This window comes from Choloepus didactylus, chromosome 13 (genome assembly GCF_015220235.1).
Source record: "Choloepus didactylus isolate mChoDid1 chromosome 13, mChoDid1.pri, whole genome shotgun sequence".
NCBI classification, from domain to species: Eukaryota; Metazoa; Chordata; class Mammalia; order Pilosa; family Megalonychidae; genus Choloepus; species Choloepus didactylus.
Window position 1 is genome coordinate 28,329,744 of NC_051319.1, and position 25,658 is coordinate 28,355,401.

The 25,658-nt window shown below is 35.2% G+C and overlaps 1 protein-coding gene across 1 annotated transcript in view; it reads left to right on the forward strand.

Annotated features, from left to right (window-relative positions):
• ADGRV1 (adhesion G protein-coupled receptor V1) overlaps positions 1–25,658 on the forward strand; it is a 635,274-nt gene that overhangs the window by 122,435 nt on the left and 487,181 nt on the right. Inside the window, exons 28-36 of the mRNA XM_037801795.1 lie at positions 1,339–1,948; positions 6,462–6,677; positions 8,054–8,269; positions 8,951–9,195; positions 10,389–10,570; positions 11,400–12,211; positions 17,279–17,488; positions 24,073–24,203; positions 25,304–25,403. Of these exons, the coding sequence (XP_037657723.1) occupies positions 1,339–1,948; positions 6,462–6,677; positions 8,054–8,269; positions 8,951–9,195; positions 10,389–10,570; positions 11,400–12,211; positions 17,279–17,488; positions 24,073–24,203; positions 25,304–25,403 (2,722 nt within the window). The remainder of the gene's footprint in view (positions 1–1,338; positions 1,949–6,461; positions 6,678–8,053; positions 8,270–8,950; positions 9,196–10,388; positions 10,571–11,399; positions 12,212–17,278; positions 17,489–24,072; positions 24,204–25,303; positions 25,404–25,658) is intronic.

Genomic DNA, 25,658 nt, shown 5'->3' on the forward strand with positions numbered 1-25,658 from the left:
TTTGTGATACCGATCAAAAGCGGTGGATTCTCTGCCAGATCCATTCAAATAACCAATTTCTGAGACATGGGGTTTCAAAGAGAAAGTTTATTGTGAGGTGCAAAGCAGGAGATTAGACAGCCTATCAGCCTAAAAATCTGTCTCCCTGAACTCCAGTAACTCTGATAGTTTTATAGTATTAAAAGATGGGCAGGTTTTAGGATAATGAGCACAATGGCTGGAAATGATGAGATAATTTAATTATAGACCATGTGCGGATTTATTACATACTTAGTCACAGAATATATGTAAGAAACTGGTGGCCCTAATATGGGCATGATTTTTAGTATTATAATGAGGTATAGATCACCTTATAGGTTAAAGTCTAATCTACTGCAAATGTCAGGTGGGCTAAATTGGTTAGATCCAGCTTCCGTTATCAGGATAACTTTTGAATTGGGGTGGGTTAGTTCTGGGCTAACTCATGGCCTTTCATCAATAAACACTAGGGGCTGTCTTTAATGATCATAAGACTCTAAAGTTGAAAAACAGGATAAGGAGGGGTACAAATGAGGGTCAGTCACAAGGTTTTTACAATCACAGGATAAAGACTATATAGTTATACAATCATTGTCAGAGATCGAGGCAGCAGGATTAGAGTTCAGAAATTTCGGGTATTTCCCTCTGTTTATTTTAATATACCACAAAGTAAAAAGAAATGTCTATATAATGATTCAGTGATAATAATTGTCTCTTAAATCTTACCTTCTCGGTTACATTTAGAGTATTTTTTAAAGCTTTTCATTCATCTTAATATAGTACTGACAAAATAATTTCTTTCTTCTTACATGTATTTTACTACGCTTTGGAAGCAAATATGTTTTTTGCATGTGATTTGTTTTTCATTTTGTATTAAAGATAAAAGAAAATATGCTTTGTTTTAAAAATGAGTTTTCCAGCTACTTTTTCAGGAAAATATCTCCATCTTTGCAGTGAATGAAAAAATTTTCATGAGTATGTTTAAAAATAGCATTATTAATCACATTTGGCTTATTACTAATGTATATTAGAATTGCAGAAGGATACTGCTATAATTTAGCTAGAAGCTAAACATGTTCAATCAATTTGCCATTTCATTCAGTGTCCACTTATGAAATGGCCTCTACTTGTAAGACACTGAGGGTCTTCAAGGATTGCTAATACATGGCCTCCACCTTTAAGAAGCTTATAGTCTTGAGAACAACTTATGTAAAATAAAATTTAAAAGTTACTATGCTACTATTAAATTATGTTTTTACAAATCTCTAAGAAATATTTCAATTCCTCTTTTAATTCACTTGAATGTTAACTATTTTTTAGGTTATGAGAAGTCATGGAGCGCTGTCTCAGGTGACTTTGCATTGGAGCATAGACTCTGATCCTGATGGTGATCTTGCCTTCACCTCAGGCAACATCACGTTTGGGATTGGGCAGACAAGTGCCAACATCACAGTGGAAGTATTGCCGGATGAAACTCCAGAACTGGATAAGGCATTCTCTGTGTCAATCCTCAGTGTCTCCAGTGGCTCCTTGGGAGTTCACACTAATGCCACATTAACAGTGTTGGCTAGTGATGATCCTTATGGGATATTCATCTTTTCTGAGAAAAATAGGCCTATTAAAGTTGAGGAAGCTACACAGAGCATTACCTTATCAATAATAAGGTTGAAAGGCCTCATGGGAAAAGTCACAGTCACATATGCAACAGTGGATGATATGGACAGACCACCTTATTTTCCACCTAACTTAGCCAGAGCAACTCAAGGAAGAGACTATAGACCAGCTTCCGGATTTGCTATTTTCAGAGCTAACCAGAGTGAGGCAACAATAAGGATTTCAATTTTGGATGATGATGAACCAGAAAGGTCGGAATCTGTGTTTATTGAACTACTCAATTCTACTTTAACAGAGAAAGTACAGGATCATCCAAGTAAGTACCCATTAGTGTGTTGTTGTTATGAAAGATGTGAAAACTAAAGCAATAAATTTAGAAAAATCTGTAAAAACAGTATCATAGCCAGCTCTAACTTTGAAAGCATTATCTTAAAAAAGTTTATTTGTAAGGCAACTGGAAACAGGACACACTCAGGAATCATGTTTTAAAAGCCGGTTAAGTCCCTAGACTAAATTTTAAAAGCTTCTATTTAATCTGTGTACACTTGACCTTTACTACTATTGTACTATATATTGTAGGTTCCAAAACATTCTGGAATCTATCTGGGTATTCCAAGGACAGTCCTATAACAAGAACCTGTTTCTTTCTCTCTCTGATCCACTTCTGGAAGATTCCCTAACCAACAGAAGTTCTTTGTGCGTGGGGTATGTGGATCTGGCAACTTTGTGAGGGAAGGGGGACAGGGCTCTGCTGCAGTAAGAAATCCTGAAAATTTGTGGATTAGTGTGAGACTTGAGGAGACACTGTTTGGGGATAAGAGTGAGGAATGACATGCATTGGGCAGAGTGTCTGGGGAAGCAGCTTCTGCTGGGAAGTAGCAGCTGCTCACTGGGGTGGTGACTCAGTAGCTTCATGGAGAACATGGGTGGTTACAGGTAGGTAGCAGAACTTGAGCTTGTGAAACTGAAAGCAGTTATTGCATTAAAGCTTGTTCATTAGTCACATCTTTATAAGAGATCATATAACTGTAGAAGCTGTGTTGAAATAAAGAAAAGAATCTGATTTTCCTGGAATATAAGAAATAAGAAAAGGAAGGAAAATTGGTGATATTAATTTAATATCAAGTTAGTATCAGTTTGAGGACAATATATGTAGGAAAATAAGTAAAGCCTTAAGAGAACTGAAGTTACATAACCAAAAATGTAAATTCCAAGATCTTCAATTGATGGGTTAATGGGTCTTATAAGTAAGTTTCTTCACCTTACTTGCAATACCTGAATGATTTTACATTATAGAGTGGAACACACTAGTCCACATGTAAATAATTGTGGTCTGAAGTTGTAGAAGGAAATTTACGTTGTATGACAATTGCTATTTTAGTTTCCTGGCTGCTAAATCAAATACTATGCAATGGGTTGGCGTAAACAATAGGAATTTATTGGCTCACAGTTTTGAGGCTAATGAAAGTCATCATCAAGGTAATGCTTTATTCCAGAAGACTGTGGTGTTCTGGGGATGGCTGCTAGCAATTCTTGGTTGTTGGCTTTTCTGATACATGACAATACACATGGCCTCTCCTGCCTTCTCCCTTCCCTTCTGGGTTCTGTTGACTTTCACCTTCTGGCTGTCTCTGTGGCTCGCTCTCTCTCTCTCTCTCTCTCTCTCTCTCTCTCTCCCTGTCCTTATCTATACATCCTTCAGTAATAGGATTAAGATACAACCTGATTCAACTGAGTCGCACCTTAACTTAAGTATCCTCATCAAAAGTTCCTATTCACACCCAGAGGAATGGATTAAATTTAAGAACTTGTTTTTGTTTTTCTAGGTACATATTTCCAAGCTACCACAATTGTTGTTATTACAACAAGGTTAAAAATTCTTACCCGCTACCCTTTTTAAAGCAAGATTTAGGATGAGCAATTATAGCAAAGAAATTAAAATAAAACTCAATACTTAGTCTTATTAGGAATTGTAAAACATAGCCTGGTTTTTAAGAAACTTGCTGTTTATTGAACAAGATAGAAAAATATGCCAGGAGGGAGTATCACATATTATAATGGTTAGGAGCTGTGGGTGCTGGTGTCAGATGACTTCGCTTCCCATATATAGTACTAAGCTGTTGGGCATAATCTTCTTAAGTCCCAGTTACCTTATCTATAATATAGAAATATTGTGGGGAATAAATAAGGTCATGTACCTAAAAATTAATACAGTGGCACATGTTAAGCATTCAATAAATGTGGGCAATTATTGTTAATAAAGTACTAGGTGGAGAGTATGTATGAGACTGGGGAAACAATAAACACATATTTTATGCTTGATATGTTCCTGGAAACATGCAGTATACTTGGGACAATTGAGAATAGGGATAAGATATGATGTGTTAATTAAAGGACAACTAAGTATGAATCTGCATGATATTGGCTCATTTTAATGACAAAATAAGTGTTGGATCTGATAGTATCTTTGCTATTTTCTTCTGAGTGTAATTATCACTGTGAGTAAGGAGAGCAGTGTGAGAGGACTGGAGATCAGTACTTAGGGAAGGTTGTAGGGTAGGATGAACAATCATAGATAACCAATGGTTTTGTATCTGGTTTAATGAGGAATTGTAGACAAGTAGCCAGAGATTGGGCAAACCTTTACTTTTTAAATTTTTATACATAGTTAATTTTTAATAAGTACAGTCATATCAAAATTTTACATACATTTATACCAAGTTATTCAATTTAGTTGGAATGTAGATGGAACATTCACAGTAAATACATTTTTTTTTCAAATATGTCTCTGTCATGTGTATTCATATAAATGGGTTTTCTTAGTTGATGTCAGTAGCAGTATGTCACAGTTTGGGGAAAGTACAAAGAAAATTTTTTGTAAAAGTTAGGCAAAGTTAGTAGCAATTTGTCAAGAATGAGCAGAGTTAACTGTCATACTGAATTACTTTCATGACCTCTTGACACTTAGAATATTTACAGTAATCTTTGTTAAAGTGGCATATTTGCCACATTGGGTCCAGCATCCCAAGTTAGGACTCTGAAACTCATTATTCCAGATACCAATTACTTACACCATTTTGAAGCATTGAGCATGAAGGCATGGAATCAGTTGAAAATCCGTGTATCTGGCAGTGGGATACTAGCTTTTTATGAGCAGTAGTGGAGAAGGTTTGTGGAGTGAAAACTGCAGTACCTGTGTCCAGTGATTAAAGCAGAGGGGACTTCTCTGGGGCTTTCAGTGTATATTTCCAGCATTGTTCTTTGAAGCATGACTTCCAAGTCTCTGACCCTCTGTGGTTGGTTGGTGAATTATGTACCCCGGGAAGAAAACCATTTTCTTAATCTTAATTCATTCATGTAAGTGTAAACCCATTTTAAATAGGACCTTTGGATGATGTTTGGATGATGTTATTTTTAGTTAAGCAGTGGCCCAACTGAATGAGATTGGACCATATATTACTGGAGGCTTTATGAAGACAAAGCCATGTGGAGCAACAGAAACTGAAAGTCAATAAACCTTTACTTTTGATTGTGTCTACCACATACTAGTATAAGTTCTTAGGTGACTTCTTCAACTTCTTTGCGTCTCCGATTCCCCATATGTAAAATGTGGATAGTGTTACCTACCACATAGAGATGGTGTGAGAATTAATGGTGTAATAATGAAAAGCTTGTAGAACAACGTCTAACATGTCAAAAAACATCACCTGCTCATACAACACTATGGTACTGCCATTCGTTTCTAATTTAGCTGAATTTACTTTATGTTTATTTATCATTTATGATTTTAACTATGATATAATCTAGAAGAGTTTGGGCCTATATAGTTGATATTCAGTGGTGTCATTACCAGTTTTTAAGTTAAATGTCCTGAAAATATGAAATATAAATAAACACATTTCTAAATACTACAATTATTAGAAAGTATTGTAAAGAAAAACCTTAAAATTGTTTACCTCAGATGAGAATTTGATTATGCTTCATTTTTCTTAAAGATCACCTTTTATATTGATTTGGAATTGAACCTAGAAAATAAGTTACTGGAGAATTTGTTGAAGGCCCTAAATGCTTTCAAAACAAGCTTTGCTTTCTCTGAAATCAGTGGAAAGTAATATGCTAATGTACAGCAGCACTGATGCAGCAATGAGGGTGACTCTGATTTTGGGGTGAGACAATTAACTAAGATAGGGTAGAGAGGATCCGGTTTGTTAGGGAAGACAGTGGAGCAGCGAGAGAGTAATTTAATTTGAATGTGATGATTTGCAGCTGTTCTTTGAGGGTAAGTAACTAAATTACATTCCTACTCAATTTTGCAACTCATATACTGTTTGGTTTTTTCTTTAATGGCATGGTGAACTAATTAGAAGAGCATAATTCTGTAGGTTTCATCATTATCTGTGGTAATATTATGCAAAGTGAAGATTAATTACACTCTAATAACTTTTTCCTTTTGGCATATTTCCAGAACTTATTAACATATTCCTGTTGGGTATCTGTTCCCTTAAAAAGAATTCTATAATAAAATCCTCCCTAGAATATAAACTACAAGAGAGCGGGACTTTCTTTTTAACTTATTTTTGTATCCCCCATATCTAGAATGAGTACTAGAACATTAACAGTAAATCAATATACATATTTAAATATAAATAATAGAGTGAAGATACAAAGTGATGATTTCATTTGGCTGATGGAATCTTGTTGAAGCTGCTTGATGACTTTCGTTCAGTTCTTAGAAGTTTTATATATTCTCTTTTTGGCAAGTGGTGACTTTTGGCCAGTTCTTAGAGTGTTGATATATTAGCTCTTAACTGTTTTCTTCTGTCTTTCAGTTCTAAATTCACCACGTCTTGGGCCTAAAGTAGAAACTATTGCTCATCTGATTATCATTTCTAATGACAATGCATTTGGAACACTTCAGCTCTCGGCACCAATTGTTCAAGTGGCTGAAAATCATGTTGGACCCATTATCAATGTGACTAGAATAGGAGGAGCGTTTGCAGATGTTTCTGTGAAGTTTAAAGCTGTGCCAATAACTGCAATAGCTGGTGAGAAATGGTATCTGAGGAGCAGTGAAGTGTTTTAGAGGGACAGTGTATCCTTGATTAAGAAAGCTATTCAAGGATACAGTTGGAAAAGTCAACCAGAAAATGACAATACTCCTGCAGAATTTATATATTTATGATGCTGAATTTGTGAAAACTTTTGGAAAAATTGCATATGAACTTAAAAGTTATGATGACCAAAATATGCACAAACCAATGAAAAGTAAACTAAGGAAAACATTGTTAGGCTTTTTCTCTGTGTCTTTTTTCGTTTCTTGAAAAGGATTCATGTGTAAGTGGCTAGTGAGGAAGGCAAGGAAAAATGAGCAGCCATATGATTTCATTCCTTGGTAACAGCCTTACTCTGAACCCATTTATCTTGCTTTTTTATTTTAGGAGAACACGGAGTAGGCAAATGGTTAAAATTAACTATTTTATGTATAGGGAAAATGATTTCATTGTCAATGCAAACATCTTTGGTAGTGCAGTTCCAGCATTTAGAGTGGCCCAAGAGCGATTCAGTTAGAATCTTTCCAGTGTGTAGTGAAGAAACGTGAATGTAAATGGAATGGGGCAGCATGTTTGACTTTTTGAAATAAATCATCTGGACATGATGGTTGTTTGAAAAGACAATAAATCATGCTCACCTACCAGGCCCTTGGTGGTGTGTGTAGGTGCATTTGGGGGTGCGTAGCCCCGAGGAATGCTGACTGGGATGCCTCCGGAAGCCCTTAGACATGGACGGACAATGTGCATCGATCAATGTTCTAGGAAATTAGCCCTTCTCCCCTGGCTCCATAGGGAGTATCTCCCCTCTTTCTCCAGCCACTGTTTGCCCAGAAACACAGCTGTCGCCACTCTGAGCAGGGGCAGCATTTAATCCAACTTTGTCGGGAAGTCCACAGTTTCCAGATGTATTGTTGATGTGCTCAGATGCCCATTTCTGTGCAACAGTGTAATTTATTTCCCTAATGAGATGAGGACTCTAGTTCTGTTCTTTGTTGTAAAAGCTTTGTGCACACTTTGTTGTTTTTTGTAGAGAAGAGGCTTTCTTGTGATGAGTGACACACTATTTTTCTCTGTCTCTCTCTTTTTGTCTCTCTGTCTCTGTGTATGTATGACCAACAGAACAAATTATGTGCATATCTTTTTGAAAGTGAAGGACTTTTAAGAGGTCTTTTTCACTGTTTTGTGATACTATCAAACACATTTTTCTGAAGAGAGGTGAAAACTTGTTTATAATAGATGCAGTGAACATCCTCAAAAGTCTTTCCAAACATATCCATGAAATTTAATACATGATAGTGTTTCCCTAATATATGGAATGTTTATCATATTTTAGAATAAGTCTGCTAGCATTTTGCTTTTTGTTTTTATAGGTGAAGATTATAGTATTGCTTCATCGGATGTGGTCTTGCTAGAAGGGGAAACTAGTAAATCTGTGCCAATATATATCATTAATGACATCTACCCTGAGTTGGAAGAATCTTTTGTTGTGCAACTGCTGAATGAGACAACAGGAGGAGCCAAGCTAGGGGCTTTAACAGAGGCGGTCATTGTTATTGAGGCCTCTGATGACCCCTACGGATTATTTGGTAACCAGACTAACTTGTGTCTCTCCTTTACCTGTCTGTAAAGGTCATGGATAATGACTTTTTCTTTATAGAAATCCAGAATTGATTTGATAATGCTATTATTTTAAAGACTGCTATTGCTAATATGTAGGTAGGACATGTGGTCCAGTTGTAGGCTAGATGCCTCTTAGCATATATACAGAAATCACAAACTGGTGCCCTTTGGGTCAGGTCTGGCTCCTTGATTGTGAGTCTTAGACAATACTTTAAAATACTAATTTAAATCAGATTGTACACAAAAATCTGGATTTCTAGGCTTTCTTCATAAATGGGAAAACCTGGCAACTTCAAGCTCCCTTTCCTGCATAGCATCAGTCCTGGGAGCTAAATAACAGCTGCCCCCCTGGACCAGGTTTGCACTGTCCTGTTCGCCACAGAACTAACTAGGCCCACTTCCCTCATGTTTGGTGGATACCTGATTCTGAATTTATGATTTTTTCTTCCTTCATAATGAAAAATAATTTGGAAATTTTGTCAGGCCTAACCAATTTGTATCACAGCCTGTTACTCTGATTTTTGTGGGGTTTCTCTACTTAGACTGGTTAGGGAGGAAAAAGAATTGGCTACAGGATGGCAGTTGGTTAGCTAGATGTTGACTCAGTTTCACTTTATATTTGAAATTACCTCTGCTCTGCCCTTCAGGTTTTCAGATTACTAAACTTATTGTAGAGGAACCTGAGTTTAACTCAGTGAAGGTAAACCTGCCAATAATACGAAATTCTGGGACACTCGGCAATGTTACTGTTCAGTGGGTTGCCACCATTAATGGACAGCTTGCTACTGGCGACCTACGAGCTGTCTCAGGTAATGTGACCTTTGCCCCTGGGGAAACCATTCAAACCTTGTTGTTAGAGGTCCTGGCTGACGACGTTCCGGAGATTGAAGAGGTGAGAGGAATGGCTAGTATAGAATGACACTGTAAAACGTGCCTTGTCTTCTAGTGACTAGAACAGATGGCTGTTATTATGACATTTTAGAGAGGATGTGAAATAAATTATTTTTGCAAGACTATTCAAATATGGTAGTGTGAAAGTGATCCTTACAGATAACAAAAGCAAGAATATTTTAGAAACAGGTCATGTTCACCTGCCAGTTTACTGGTGCCAGATTTTTTTGTACAATTACTTTGTATTTTTCAACATTTTAAATGATTAAATATTTATGCATCTTTTATAAATTTTACTGAATTTATTCCATATAAACTTTTAATCTATTTGCGTCTGTACTCCCTTTTGGCTGAGTGTGAGCCAGTCAATCTTAATTAAAGGTGGATTTTGATTCTCCACTCATTCATTCATTTGCTCATTCAACACTACGTGACAAACACCATGTATTTATTTTTCATGATGAGGTGGCAAGATGGCAAATAAAAATATAGTCTCAGTGGGAAAGTTGATTTATCACTAACATATATCAGCTGAAGTTAATTTTACATTATGAAATGCATAGACCTCATAAAATTACTTTTAATAGCATTTATTCTTTGATAGTATCAAATTTTTATAGGAGGAAAGTCCGTAAAATTTCTTTTGAATGCAAATTGTACTATTATTCACTTCTAAAAATATTAGATATTAATAAATATAAAATGTTTCTCATTCTTTCTCTCTAAATTAGGTGGCATTGGTGATACTATTTTTTTTTAATTTTCAGTGCTGTCAGAATTTCCACTTAAGATAATGTGGAGAGTCAAGCATAAAAGATTAACTATTCATTATATATGCCATATTTTCACTACATATAAGAAAGATACAGAACATAAAAGTCATATTATTGAAATGGTGAACTTAAACAGGGATCTTAAAATAGACTTGTGTGGTTACTTATATAACTGAGTATCAGGCAATGTAAATAGCTTAAATTCTTATGTATAATTCTGCTCTGTTATAAAGTTGATGAATTATTCTGTATCATGCTTGGCTTGTAAATGTAATTGGGAGAGTTTCTTTGGGTTCATTTATATTTCATTCCATTTTGTTTTTGTACTTGTGTAGGTGTATTTGATATTTTGTTTCTTCATCATTCTTATTCTAATTTCAGAACTGGGATGCTGTTAAGGAAGTTTTCACTGTATTTTTAGGTTATCCAAGTGCAACTAACTCATGTCTCCAGTGGAGGTACTATTGGGTTAGATCAAGTGGCAAATATTATTATTCCTGCCAATGATAATCCTTATGGTACAGTAGCCTTTGTTCAGTCGGTTTATCGTGTTCAAGAGCCTCTGGAAAGAAGTTCCTGTGCTAACATAACTGTGAGGCGAAGGTACATGAGATGCTACTTGCATCTGTGCGAGTGATGGGAGTTGTGGGGTGGTGGGGAAGGACTTCTTGCACATTTAAATGATTTAGATTTGGTGGTTTTTCTACACTGTAAATTATTTTATAGATTATTACAATTTTTTAATTGAACTACACCTGTTAATATATGGAGCCCAGCAAATTTTTCATACCTATTATTATTGAAATACTTTATAAATAGTATGTCATTGAACTTTCTAATCCCAGAAATGTCAGTACATTTCTGTCTTAATCAGTGGTTAGTTAGAGCTAGAACTTATATACAACTAATATCTAAACTAAAGAACACTATAGTGCTTTATGAAGTGATTGATTTTCAGGTTCTCCTTTTCCTGAATTTCGGTTGTGAGGTCTCATACTGTTCACTGAACTTCTTGGGAAATAGAAAATATAGGATCTTGGGTCCTTGTGACAAGTAATTATATTCTTTCAAAATGTACTCATGCTACTAACATTGTTAACTTTGTTTTGGTGAAATCTAATAATGATCATTAGATTAATTTTGAAATTCTGTTTGACAGTTCTGAGATGGATACTATTTGTATATGTTGCAGGATACTTTCAGAACTTGGCTTTAAATAAGTTTGATTGAAAAACAAAATATTCAAAGATGAATGTAATTGAGAAACATCTTTGCAATTGTAATACAAAAACATCTTTGCAACTGTAATAGTGAATTAAACACTTTTTAAAAAGAAAGTGAAAACCACAGTCAGCATTTCTCTTCTCTGTATGTAACCCTCAGATTACTTTGAGTGCTTAACCTGTTTTTTAATTGTCACTCCATGTTTTAGCGGAGGACACTTTGGTCGGCTGTTGTTATTCTACAATACTTCCGATATTGATGTAGTGGCTCTTGCAGTTGAGGAAGGTCAAGATTTATTGTCCTACTATGAATCACCAATTCAAGGGGTGCCTGATCCGCTTTGGAGAACTTGGGTGAATGTCTCTACGGTGGGGGAACCCCAATACACCTGTGCCACTTTGTGCCTCAAAGAGCCTGCTTGCTCAGCATTTTCATTTTTCAGTGCTTCTGAGGGCCCCCAGTGTTTTTGGATGACATCGTGGATCAATCCATCTCTCAACAACTCGGACTTCTGGACTTACAGGAAAAACATGACCAGGGTAGTGTCTCTTTACAGCAGTCAGGCTGTGGCTGGTAGTGACTATGAGCCTGTAACAAGGCAATGGGCAGTAATGCTGGAAGGCGCTGAATTTGCAAATCTCACGGTTTCTGTTCTTCCTGATGATTTTCCAGAGATGGATGAGAGTTTCCTAATTTCTCTTCTCGAAGTTCATCTCATGAACATCACAGCCAGCTTTAAAAATCAGCCAACCATAGGAAAGCCAAATACTTCTACAGTTGTCATAGCGTTAAATGGTGATGCCTTTGGAGTGTTTGTGATCTACAGTATTAGTCCCAATACATCAGAAGATGGCTTATATGTCGAAGTTAAGGAACAGCCCCAAACCACAGTGGAGCTGATGATTCACAGGATGGGAGGCAGCTTAGGTCAGGTGACAGTCGAATGGTGTGTTATTGGTGGAACAGCTACTGCAGGTTTGGATTTTATAGGAGCTGGAAATATTCTGACTTTTGCTGAAGGTGAGTAATGATTCTAAGTGGACTTCAGTCCCCCCTACTAAGGTCATCATAGTCATTCTTATGATAATCTTCACAAGAGTTCTTGCTTACTATGTATATTCTTGTGTTTATGTAAAAGTGTAATATGGTTTTGAAAAAATAGAAGTTGTTGGCTTTTTTTTTTCCCCATTTACAACTTCGGTTATGCTCACTTATTACAGAAAGAAAAACATCTAACAATTAACAGTCACTTTTTTTGGGAGGGGGGGGCGCAGAAAATAAAAATGTCCATGTGCAAAGATGCTTGTCCTACCATAGTTTCTCTGTTAGTTGGCTTGTAATGACTGGCAAGCCATATGTAGCCTGGCATAGTCCTACATAAATTTCTCTGTGATTTAGTAAAAAGATAATTTTTTTAGGGAATGTGCAAATTTTATCCCTTTATGTGTGATAGCAGCACCTTTAAGGAAATGTAGAGGCACTCATCAGGCAAGTTCTAATTTTGTAAGGGAAATTATAAGAATAAGTCATGGGTACGAAGTGGTGGTGGCTAGGAAAATGAGTATTAACTGTTAACCTTTTTTGTATGAACTAGACAAATCAGGTGAATCCTCAATGAAAATGATTTGTAAGTATTAATAGCCTAAACTTTGGTGATTGCATTAATATTAAATTAATCCTAGTGATAGATCAATATAATATAATAATATAATGCTGTTAGTCTTGGACTCACTATTATAAATGTTCATAAACAATATAACTATAGATTTTATAACCAATAAATTAGGATCAGATTTGCTGCTTCTTTTTCAGGACTGGTTGAATCATCTGATATTTGAAAATTTGGATAGCTTTAAAAATAATTTTCTTTTGAAGGGGGAATGGTATCTTTACTGAGATCATTGTTTAAATCCTGATTTAGGCAATTACTGATTCCATACAATTTTAAAAAATAAATTTTTCTGAGTTGGAAAGTAATCTATACACATAAAAACTTCAGAATGCAAAACAAAATTGAAGAATTATTTGTAATTCCATATCCTAGAGCATCCTTTGCATCTGTTTTCGTATAACTTTTTAATGCATACATTTTTTTGAAACAGTGATTAGGATCATAGTGCATATATAGTACACTTTTTGAAACATCTATAATGGTTATTTTCTGCTAAATAATTTTGGGAATAGTAGAATGGTGAAATCTGATATATTTGATGGGGGCAGGTTGGTAATTGGTAACATTTCTCCCTATTTCAAAGGGAAAAATGAAAATTTAATGAGCAGGAAAATTTAAAGGCAGATTTTCCAGTGGCTTTGGTAACTACAAGGAAAGTTAAAGTAATAACATTATACAAATTATTATTACCTTGAACTGTAACTTTAAGATCACAAAAATGCACTCTTTTATAGCCAACCTAGGTTCTTAGATATTGTATACATTCTTGGGGCAATCTTGACATTGTTGAATTGAGGAAAAAGGACAAAGGTCACAAGAGAGAGAACATGCATTCATATCCCCATTCTCCTTTTTCCTACCTTTTGTCTTCTTATGCTTTCATCCTCTTTCCAGAAAGGGGGGGAGAACTTAAATGGTATCATTGGTTTTAGGAATGTTCAGTGGTTCCCTACCTAACTAGTGGGGTCCCAGACCAAATTGCAAAGTAGATTGCTTGGCCCTTCTCACTGTCACTCCTCTATGAATTCCTCTCTGCATCTCTTCTTCTTTGCCACACATAGCAATGCTGTCCTCTAGTTATCCAAAGATTTAGCTCATTCAGGCTGGTTCTTTTGCTCATGATTTGCCATGCCTTTTCTGTTCCCCATTTTACCATGATTTGGTAAGTGTTCCTGGTCTTTCAGCAATGTTTTGACTACCTGATGAAAGTTGTCACAGTAATGCCAGAATCAGAATCCACTCCCCTACAAGGAGCTATTTCTTTTTTTTTTTTTTTTTATCATCATTTTATTGAGATATATTCACATACCACACAGTCATACAAAACAAATCGTACTTTCGATTGTTTACAGTACCATTACATAGTTGTACATTCATCACCTAAATCAATCCCTGACACCTTCATTAGCACACACACAAAAATAACAAGAATAATAATTAGAGTGAAAAAGAGCAATTGAAGTAAAAAAGAACACTGGGTACCTTTGTCTGTTTGTTTCCTTCCCCTACTTTTCTACACATCCATCCATAAACTAGACAAAGTGGAGTGTGGTCCTTATGGCTTTCCCAATCCCGTTGTCACCCCTCATAAGCTACATTTTTATACAACTGTCTTCGAGATTCATGGGTTCTGGGTTGTAGTTTGATAGTTTCAGGTATCCACCACCAGCTACCCCAATTCTTTAGAACCTAAAAAGGGTTGTCTAAAGTGTGCGTAAGAGTGCCCACCAGAGTGATCTCTCGGCTCGTTTTGGAATCTCTCTGCCACTGAAGCTTATTTCATTTCCTTTCACATCCCCCTTTTGGTCAAGAAGATGTTCTCCGTCCCACGATGCCGGGTCTACATTCCTCCCCGGGAGTCATATTCCACGTTGCCAGGGAGATTCACTCCCCTGGGTGTCTGATCCCATGTAGGGGGGAGGGCAGTGATTTCACCTTTCAAGTTGGCTTAGCCAGAGAGAGAGGGCCACATCTGAGCAACAAAGAGGCATTCAGGAGGAGACTCTTAGGCACAAATATAGGGAGGCCTAGCCTCTCCTTTGCAGCAACCGTCTTCCCAAGGGTAAAACTTATGGTAGAGGGCTCAACCCATCCAACCACCAGTCCCCTATGTCTGTGGTCATGTTAGCAACCATCGAGGTGGGGTAGGCAAATACCCCTGCATTCTCCACAGGCTCCTCAAGGGGGCACTACATCTTTTTTTTTTTTTCCTTGTTTTTCTTTTTTTTTTTTTTTTTTAACTTTCCCTTCTTTTTTAAATCAACTGTATGAAAAAAAAAGTTAAAAAGAAAACAAACATACAATAAAAGAACATTTCAAAGAGACCATAACAAGGGAGTAAGAAAAAGACAACTAACCTAAGATAACTGCTTAACTTCCAACATGTTCCTACTTTACCCCAAGAAAGTTACATAATATAGCAATATTTCTGTGAACTTGTTCCTACTATATCCATCAGAAATTAGCAGACCATAGTCATTTCTGGGCATCCCCAGAACGTTAAATAGCTTATCTGTTCTTCTTGGATTATTGTTCCCCCTTCCTTAATTGCTCTCTACTGCTAGTTCCCCTACATTCTACATTATAAACCATTTGTTTTACATTTTTCAAAGTTCACATTAGTGGTAGCATATAATATTTCTCTTTTTGTGCCTGGCTTATTTCGCTCAGCATTATGTCTTCAAGGTTCATCCATGTTGTCATATGTTTCACGAGATCGTTCCTTCTTACTGCCGCGTAGTATTCCATCGTGTGTATATACCACATTTTATTTATCCACTCATCTGTTGAAGGACATTTGGGTTGTTTCCATCTCTTGGCAATTGTGAATAATGCTGCTATGAACATTGGCGTGCAGATATCTGTTCGTGTCACTGCTTTCCGATCTTCCGGGTATATACCGAGAAGTGCAATCGCTGGATCGAATGGTAGCTCTATATCTAGTTTTCTAAGGAACTGCCAGACTGACTTCCAGAGTGGCTGAACCATTATAAAGTCCCACCAACAATGAATAAGAGTTCCAATTTCTCCACATCCCCTCCAGCATTTGTAGTTTCCTGTTTGTTTAATGGCAGCCATTCTAACCGGTGTTAGATGGTATCTCATTGTGGTCTTAATTTGCATCTCTCTAATAGCTAGTGAAGCTGAACATTTTTTCATGTGTTTCTTGGCCATTTGTATTTCCTCTTCAGAGAACTGTCTTTTCATATCTTTTGCCCATTTTATAATTGGGCTGTCTGTACTATTGTCATTGAGTTGTAGGATTTCTTTGTATATGCAAGATATCAGTCTTTTGTCAGATACATGGTTTCCAAAAATTTTTTCCCATTGAGTTGGCTGCCTCTTTACCTTTTTGAGAAATTCCTTTGAGGTGCAGAAACTTCTAAGCTTGAGGAGTTCCCATTTATCTATTTTCTCTTTTGTTGCTTGTGCTTTGGGTGTAAAGTCTAGGAAGTGGCCACCTAATACAAGGTCTTGAAGATGTTTTCCTACATTATCTTCTAGGAGTTTTATGGTACTTTCTTTTATATTGAGATCTTTGGTCCATTTTGAGTTAATTTTTGTGTAGGGGGTGAGGTAGGGGTCCTCTTTCATTCTTTTGGATATGGATATCCAACTCTCCCAGCCCCATTTGTTGAAAAGACCATTATGGCTCAGTTCAGTGACTTTGGGGGCCTTATCAAAGATCAGTCGGCCATAGATCTGAGGGTCTATCTCTGAATTCTCAATTCGATTCCATTGATCTATATGTCTATCTTTGTGCCAGTACCATGCTGTTTTGGCAACTGTGGCTTTATAATAAGCTTCAAAGTCAGGGAGTGTAAGTCCTCCCACTTCGTTTTTCTTTTTTAGAGTGTCTTTAGCAATTCGAGGCATCTTCCCTTTCCAAATAAATTTGATAACTAGCTTTTCCAAGTCTGCAAAGTAGATTGTTGGAATTTTGATTGGGATTGCATTGAATCTGTAGATGAGTTTGGGTAGAATTGACATCTTAATGACATTTAGCCTTCCTATCCATGAACATGGAATATTTTTACAAGGAGCTATTTCTAAACAGAAAATACTTGAGGAGCTCTTTCCTATCTAGCTCATTGTTTTTGGCTAAAGAGCAGGAAATAAAACCATGATTCTTTGAAATAATTCTGCTCTTAATTTTCCACATTTCAAAATGATCTTTTCCACAATCTGTACATATTAATAAAATTTTACAATGTTTTATATGTAAAAGGATATATAGATGAACATGAAAATCTTGCCTACAGTGGTGCTAATATTGCTTATGATATTGAACTATTGTAATTCACTTAAATATTTTTTACTTAATTTTTTTTTAATAGACATTATTTGGGGCCTTTGTGATTTCTCTATGTTGGTGGTTTATTTACTTTGGTTACAATTCCATTAATTGTTTATAGGTGAAACCAAAAAAACAGTCATTTTAACCATTTTGGATGATTTTGAGCCAGAAGATGATGAAAGCATCATTGTTAGTTTGGTATACACTGAAGGCGGAAGTAGAATTTTGCCCAGCTCTGACACTGTGCGAGTGAACATTTTGGCCAATGACAATGTGGCGGGAATTGTTAGCTTTCAGACAGCTTCCAGATCTGTCATAGGCCATGAAGGTGGGTTCCTCTTTTTCTTGAGCACATTCACTGTCTTTTCCATGGATATTGTTATTTGTCTGGTCTTTTAAAATCTTCGGATGTTTTTTCCTTTCGTTATTTTGTTGTGTGTGTTAATTTGCATAGAATTTATTTGGGGGAGAGCTAAATAGTGAAGTGTTTGACTAGGTTTAGGAGCCTTGCAGACTTGGATTTGTGTCCTAGCTTGCCCCTCCCACTGGTGTGATTTTAAGGGTTAGTCAAACCTGGGATGCTCAGCTTTCTCATCTGTTAAATGGGGGGAAATATTACCTACTTTATAGGTTTCTTTGTCAGGATTGAGTGAGCTAAGGAATGTAAAGTGCTTAGCACAATTCCGTAGTTCCTGGCAAGTGTAATTTGTGTTCAGTGTTAGCTGTTTGGTATTAAACACTGCAAAAACATAGTTTTTAATCAGTGATTATTTCAATCTGGGATTTATATTGTGTTTGCATGTTTTATCAATAAAGTGCCAAGCTAGATAATCTTATACAATGTAGTAGGAAGTATATTTTTTTTCTTAAGGTACAGAAAACAGCAATTATTTTGAATCCTTACTTAATATTTATCATATATAGGGTTTTGCACATATAGGCTAATTTTTGTTTGTTTAAAACATAATCACGATTTTTGGTCTTTGAATAAACCTGTTTTGAGATACATGTATTTAAGCCAGTGTTTCATTATGTAGTCTGAGTCTTGGCTTAGAATTTTTTTTTTTTTTAATTGTACTTCATAGAATTAAGAAATGAAAAAGATGTAGATCATGCATTTGGAATTCTATTTTACAGATGAGAAAACAGACAGAGCAATTAAATGACTTGACAAGTGGCTGTGCTGTAAATGAATGTATTTTAGCATGCATTCCATTTCACTATACTGTTCTCCCAAGTTGCATGTTTACTTATCTATCTTTTAATAGTTTAAAATGACATTCCATCATAGCAATAGTGAGTAAAAGCAACTAAGAAATTGCTATAAGTCCAATCTAAAGACAGATAATCAACAGTCAAAAAATTATTTGTAATGTAATGCAAGTAAAATATCAGAAGTTACTCTTGATGAAAATGACAATGATAAGATTTATTGTTTTCTGTGTGGCAGACATTCCACAGTCATTATTTCACTTAATTTTACTAACAGTCCTACAAAAGGTGGTATAATAGTATACATCCAGATTTTCACATAAGGAAACTGAAGTTTAGAGGCTAAATAACATGCAGTAGTAGAAGATTAAACCCAGTTCTGTCTGAAGCCATAGCCCATGTGGTAGGACACCTTGTGAGAAGAGACTTTATTCTGCTTAAATCTGTCTGCTGCAGAACCTAACAGTGTAGGAACTTTTGTAAATATTTGAAATGATTTGAACTGTAGGAATAATAGACTTGAGTTGGAAAAATAATGCCTATGTGAGAGAAGGATATTGAGGAGAGACTCTGACTCTATCTTAGCTTAGAGATGGAAACTGAATTTGTAGAGATAATAGCTGAAATCAGGAAAATGAGTAAGGTATTTGTGGGTAGAGGAAGAAAAGCACATCATCACGGATGGTGCCATGTGGAACACCAGGCTAACATGCTGAAAAGGAGAACCTGAGAAGAGAGAGAGAGGAAAGAGAGGGAGAAGTTTGAGTCAGAGATGAGGAGACCAAAGAGAGATCATGTTTTCATTAGTTATCAGAAGAACATAAGCAGTATGTCTGACACTAACAGGCCAATAAGTGAGTTAGATCCTAAAGTGGGGACAGAGAAAACAATAGCAAATGTAGAGGAATTTTAAAGGAGAGTTGAGGAAGGAAAGAAAATATCCAAAGCTGATGAAAGGTCTTGGAGGCTTGCAGGCAGTGCTACACAAAGTGCGGTCCTAAGGCTGGTCCCAGTTTGCAAAGTGTTTGCTACTGTCTGTGACAAGATAAGTTCAGAAATGGAAAGTTAACCATTAGAAACTTTTAAAATAATTTCATTTTGCTGTGACATCCAAAAAGGGATACCTGTGGGCTTGTATTTTGTGTTTACATTCTTTTTGCTGTTTGGTTGAGTCATTCATTTTATTATTTCACAAACATGTCACTCCACAATGGATTAGGGCAAACAAAACAAAACAGAACAACTCTGGACCTGCACTACAGAAAGTTTGAAAAGCACTACCTTCAGGATATACTAGTAACTAACTATGAAAGCCAGGAAAAAAAGTGGAGAAAGACTGAAGAGGAGGAGTATTTTGGATTTGCTTTTTGTTGTTAGTGAACAAATATAGGAAAGAAAATAATGTAGAAGAGAAACCAAGGAAGGAGGATTAAATTTAAGGATTGATTTAGAGCTAGACTAGGCAATTGATTTCCAGCAATATGGTGGTTTTTAAATATTTGTTTATTTATTTATTTATTTATTTATTTATTTAGTGATTACAAAAGAATTTGGATGTCCAGGATCAGTTTAAAGGGATTTTAACTTTAAGGTAGCTAGGGTGGTAGAAATGCATCCTATAAGAGTGCATCCTGTAAGAGTCTGGGTGGTGATGGCAGTGGTGGGTTGGAGGACTAAAGAACAGAGGCTCCCTGCTGCTCACCACAACATCTCAGAGAAACTGCTGACACTGGCGCCTGTGTTCTCCTTAGCCTGAGTCAAGTTAACCTGAAAACCATATTGTGGTTGCTTTAGTTTCCAACAGCTAAATATCTGCAAGAGATGCAGAGAGGAAAAGGATTAGTAATTAAAACTGATGGTATGGAATGTGTCCTTTGTTCTAAAAATCTACTTTAGCATTTCATTCTATGAGAATGAGGTTGGGATAGAATGCTTTTTACTGTTTGCATGAGTACACCCTAGATTTTTATATTTTCTAAATGAAAATTCTGGGGAATTTCTGTATTTTACTTACTTATAAGTGTTTCTTAGAGTCTAAGTTAATTTTCTTTTTTCAAAAACATCATTTTGAATCTTAAGAATTCAGTATTTTGTTGGTTTATGTCTAATATTACTGTGAAAATGGCATATGAAAATGTGTTTGAAGCATGAGTTTACCAAAGTGAATTAATGCAAACTTCATGGTGATTCTTCAAAGACAGTTGCTAAACAAATGGGGTAAAAAAAATAATAATAAAAATTATGCCCTGTAGGCTAACAATGCTAATATTACTTTTGACCTAGTGTTGGGACTTTATATGATTAGGTTTAAAATGTGCACTATGCTGAACTTCTGGCTCTAGAATGCATTTTTGATTCATGAGGAGGAATTGCTTTAGTGTTTAAACAATGTATTGAATTCTGTAGAATCCTATTTCTGTGTATTTGTCCTAAAGCAGTTGGATAGATGCCCAGTGGTAAATGTTACTTTCTTTCAAATGTAATGGACAGAATTTAGAAATATGGGAGAATGGATTTTGCTATGTTTGCAAACTATAAATGTGCTCTTTATAAATCTGTTTTAGATGTTTTACTCAGTCATCCAACTTAGCAGCATCATAATCATGTCATGTTCAATGGATTTTTAATAAAGACAACATGAATCTTCTTTAGGCAAAGATTTGAACAAGAAATGTGATTCTTTTAAAAGCCAGATACAGAATTACTATATTAGAAACATTCAATGCTTTTCTTATCTTCAAATTGACAGTTTTTGTTTCATATTATTCATATTCCTGTAATTGTTTTAATCCACTTTCTTTATATTGTAGAAGGCAATCATTTTGGATGTAGGCAGTGAATACATGTATTTATTAAAGTATATTTTCTGTACTTCAATCTTTCATGATTTTTACACACACTGAAGTTGATGTTTCTCTTTGCAAAAACGATTCTGACTTATTTTGGGAATAAGTGGACATAACACTCAGGGTTATTAAAATGCATTTTACATTCATATTCCTTTATCCACATTAGGCTAGGCCAAGATCATGTATGATAGGTCTTCTGCTTAAGAGTCAAAATATGTCACCACCTTTTGGTGAACTCTGTGTCTTTCATATCAAGATGATCTTTGGGGAATATAGTTGGACTCTGGTAGTTGAGGGCCCTCTCTTGGGCTTTTAACCTGGAAGAAAAACCCAGAAGGCAGTTTAGAAAATAGCAAAATGCTTGTTGCCTGAAAATTAGAACATACCTTCTCTGAGACCATCCTTCCGTCCTTCCTTTTAGGTTAGAAAACTAAGCTCTTATTTCTAAGTTTTCCCTCTTCCTACAAGCACTTTGACTCCCCATCCAGATAACAGTTAGCCAGATAAAAGTATATCCAGTCATTTCTCCCAGGAGGCATTTTAAATGGACCTAGTCTCTGGTAGTCTGATTTAAAGAAGCAAATCATTACCTTCATTTTGATTAATAAATTCTTAGAAAAAATAATTTCTTCAAATTCACACTATTCTTGCTTAGGCATGATAAATTTGCAATAGCCGTATAAGATTAGATGTATAAGGAATGCTTTGTTTGCCTTTTATTCACCCCTGTATGTGTGTGTGTCATGCTTCAAATTGTGTTTTTTGAAAGTTACTTCCATGGTAGCTTGCTATAAGTAGTATCAGACTTTGTGGATTTTTATATATGGTAAATTTGTAAGAGGATGTTATTTTTTCCTCCCCCTGGTATTTCATTTTTATTTTCACTTTCTAATGCTGTATTTATTTACATATTTCTATGTGCAACCTTATAAGGTTATAATCATAATTTTTCTTATTGTGACTACAGGTTGCCCTTCAACGTGGATCTTTTTTGACCTATCTTTTGTTTTTAATGTAGCTTTTACTCTCATTGCATTTTAGCACTTGATTAAACTTCCATAATTTTCTTTTTGAACTATTAACAGGTTTTGATTTAAAAAAATTTGAAAACCATGACCCTCTAAACCTATTTATTTGTGTCATTAAACAACACCTTAGGTGAAACAGCCTAATTACTACAAAGCTCTCTCTATGCTTTTCAGTAATAAACCCTTGTTATTCAGTACAAACCTGCTCCATAAAAATGTATGCATAGTGTATGATAGGGAGACTGCACTTATCATAGTAGTGTTTATATTTTGTTCACAAAAGTTATACAAGTGTTAATATTTTAAATGGTATGCTGGCAGTTATGGCTGCTTGTGCAGTCTTAGAGTCATATTGCAACCCTTGGACAATCTGATTGCTAATTAGAAGTCCCTATATGTTTAAAAAAAAATAACATGCAGTCTACTAAGTGGTGGTTGACTAATTTTTCCTCTGCATGGGAATACTTAAAATATATACATTGAACCACTGAAAACTGCCGTATTTGAGGCAATCTTATTTAGAAGTGTTTCTGATGCTTTTGCTTTCTTTTATTCTCTGCTCTCCCCAAATACTACATTGTACTAAAATTGTGTCTGCTTAAAGTTCGTATAAAAAACTTACTTTGGACTTTTTGTAATTTAAATTAAGATAGTCTGTAAATTAATTTATCCATGATATTTTTATTTAAGAAAACTTTCTATTGGAACTATTTGTTTACTTTTATTATCTTCAGAAATAAAAAAAATTGTGGCAGTTGAAAAAAATCTTTGAAAAAGGTGTTTATATTTTATTATGTCATTGTTATTTGTCTTTTGTAAAAGCATTAGGTAAAAGTGTTTGCTTGTAGACACAAAAGATATTTGCATAGCTAAGTAAAATTGATATTTGTAATGAATGTTAATGGATTTCTTTTATATGTCTATGCTACAAAATTTGAAGGATGTGCACTTTTTAAGCATTTTAAATGTCATTCTGTTTATACGTTCATAATAAAAATTGTTTTTAGTGACATGGTTCATTAGTATATTTTAGCTTGTCCTCATCATCATATAAGGCTTGTGAATCTACCATGTTTTCAGCAAGCCACGTGGTCATCAGTAGTGCTTCCTAGGAGATAAATTTCCACTTTTAGAATTTAGAAGAAATGACTTACCATGATGTTCTTCAATTTTACAAGTCTTACTTGGGGAAAAAAGCCAGACATGGAAGGTATCTAAAGTACTTCAATTATCTAGGAAGGATAACTGACTTTGGTGAAGTTACAGAGATTGCTGTACAGATTTGACACATTTCCTTTGTATTTCTTTTTATAAAACAAAATCATTGATGGTGTATGTAAGTTACAATCTAAAAAAATGTGATTTTCAGGTATTTGCAAGCATTTTTATGCATGCATTGTGTAAAATCACATTGCATATAAGTGTAAGGAATTTGTGTTCTTTTGAGCAGTGAAGGAAGAATTTGCTATTACTAGTTTTGACCATGAGGAATTTATTATTTTCTTTAAATTACAGAGCACTCATGTTCTGGTGCATGTTTTGGAGTGTATATAAGTTTGTGTTTCCATTTTAGCATGAGATTTTGTAATTACATATTGAACTTCTTGAAGTTCTACCAAATGAAAGCGTTTAGAAGTAAGTCCCTGTGTTAATAAATAATAAGCATGTAAAAAGCTTCTAGAAAATTCAAAACAGAACAGCTTTGTAGTGTTCTCAGAAAAGGTGCTGTAATAGTTGCATGTTTGAGATTTGGGTTTTGTTGAATTCAAATGTTAAATTCATTTTTCATTAAGAATTTATCAATCTGTACATTTCACTTGCAGGAGAAATTTTGCAATTCCATGTGATAAGAACATCTCCTGGTCGAGGAAATGTTACTGTTAACTGGAAGATTATTGGGCAAAATCAAGAACTCAGTTTTGCTGATTATACTGGACAACTCTTCTTTCCTGAGGTAATACCACAGAGAAAAGATTAAGCAAATAGTATCTGGAGTAAATAATGTATTTTGAAGAAAAAAAGGAAAAACTATGTAATTCGAGGATTACAGGAGATTGATAAGAGAACTGATTGCTTAGAAATCTTAAAGTAGAACATTATACAAATAAAGATGTTCCAAGACTTAAGGAGGGGTTTGTTCTTCCGTATGTGCTTTGTCAATCTTCTTTAAGGAAATAGAAGCTGTCAACTCGTAAATTTGAGGTAAGCCATCTCCTGGCCTCCCACAATTGTTATCAGCTATGCCATTCTGTATACGATGGGTTGTCCGTGTCCGTCTCCTCTCACTCCTCACTGTCTTGGAACTTTAGATGCATTACAAACTGCAGTAAATATATCTCTAAAAACAAATATCCTTTAAGTCCTGTTCACACTATATTTTTGGGGTTCCATTTAGAGGCTCTTTCTGGGACTTTACAAGAAGACAATTGGAGGGAAGTACTTTATGAAAACATTTCTTGGATAGAAAATTAGCACTGCCCTATTGTCACTCTGTCTTCTTCCTCTCTTGGTCACACCCACTTGGTATGAAATCTTTGGTAATATATTTTCTTTTCTCTCTGTTTCTGCGATCTCGACCATAAGCCACGTCTTTTTACTTTTTCACTTGAGTACTACATTGGATTTCTACTAATGATCTCCCTGCAGCATTGATCCTTTTTTCCCTGCTCCAGTTTTTCCTATTTAGAAAAACTGAAATCTCCCTAAGTTATTGTCTTGTTTGAAATTTTCAGTAGTGCTACATTCCTTATCTCAGCATCCAGGACTGCCTGCAATCGCCCCTCCTTATCTTAAGACGGGTTTCCCATGACTCAGTGGTTTTTGTTGTTGTTGTTTTTATTTTATTTTTTATTTTATTTATTTATTTATTTATTTATTTATTTATTTATTTTTGAGTCAATGTTTTTTAATTTTAGCATTTTTTTTTTACAGCCACAGAACTCTTTAAATGAAATGTTTGGATGCTCAATTTACTTGTAAGACCAATGAAAGCAGCAGATAGTTTGTGTTCAGTAATAATAGAGAGGATAGATTTTTTTTGTCTGTTTGACGTAGGGGTCATTGAATCAAACGATATTTGTGCATTTGTTGGATGACAACATTCCTGAGGAGAAAGAAGTTTACCAAATCAGTCTGTATGATGTCAGGACACAAGGTAATTCAGAATTAATATTTTTTATGATGTATTATTCTTTTCTAAAAAAAAAAAACAATAGTTGCTATCTCTATATTTAACAAGTAGATGCATATAAATTAGAAAAAATGTTACTTGATATATTGTGTACCTTATAGAAACATTATTTCTAAAAACATGAGCACTGTTCACTGGGAATACTTTATGGACTTCGGAGAAAGCCCTATAAAAATTCTGGTAAATATTTACTTATGGTAGAAAACACTTTTCCAAAGG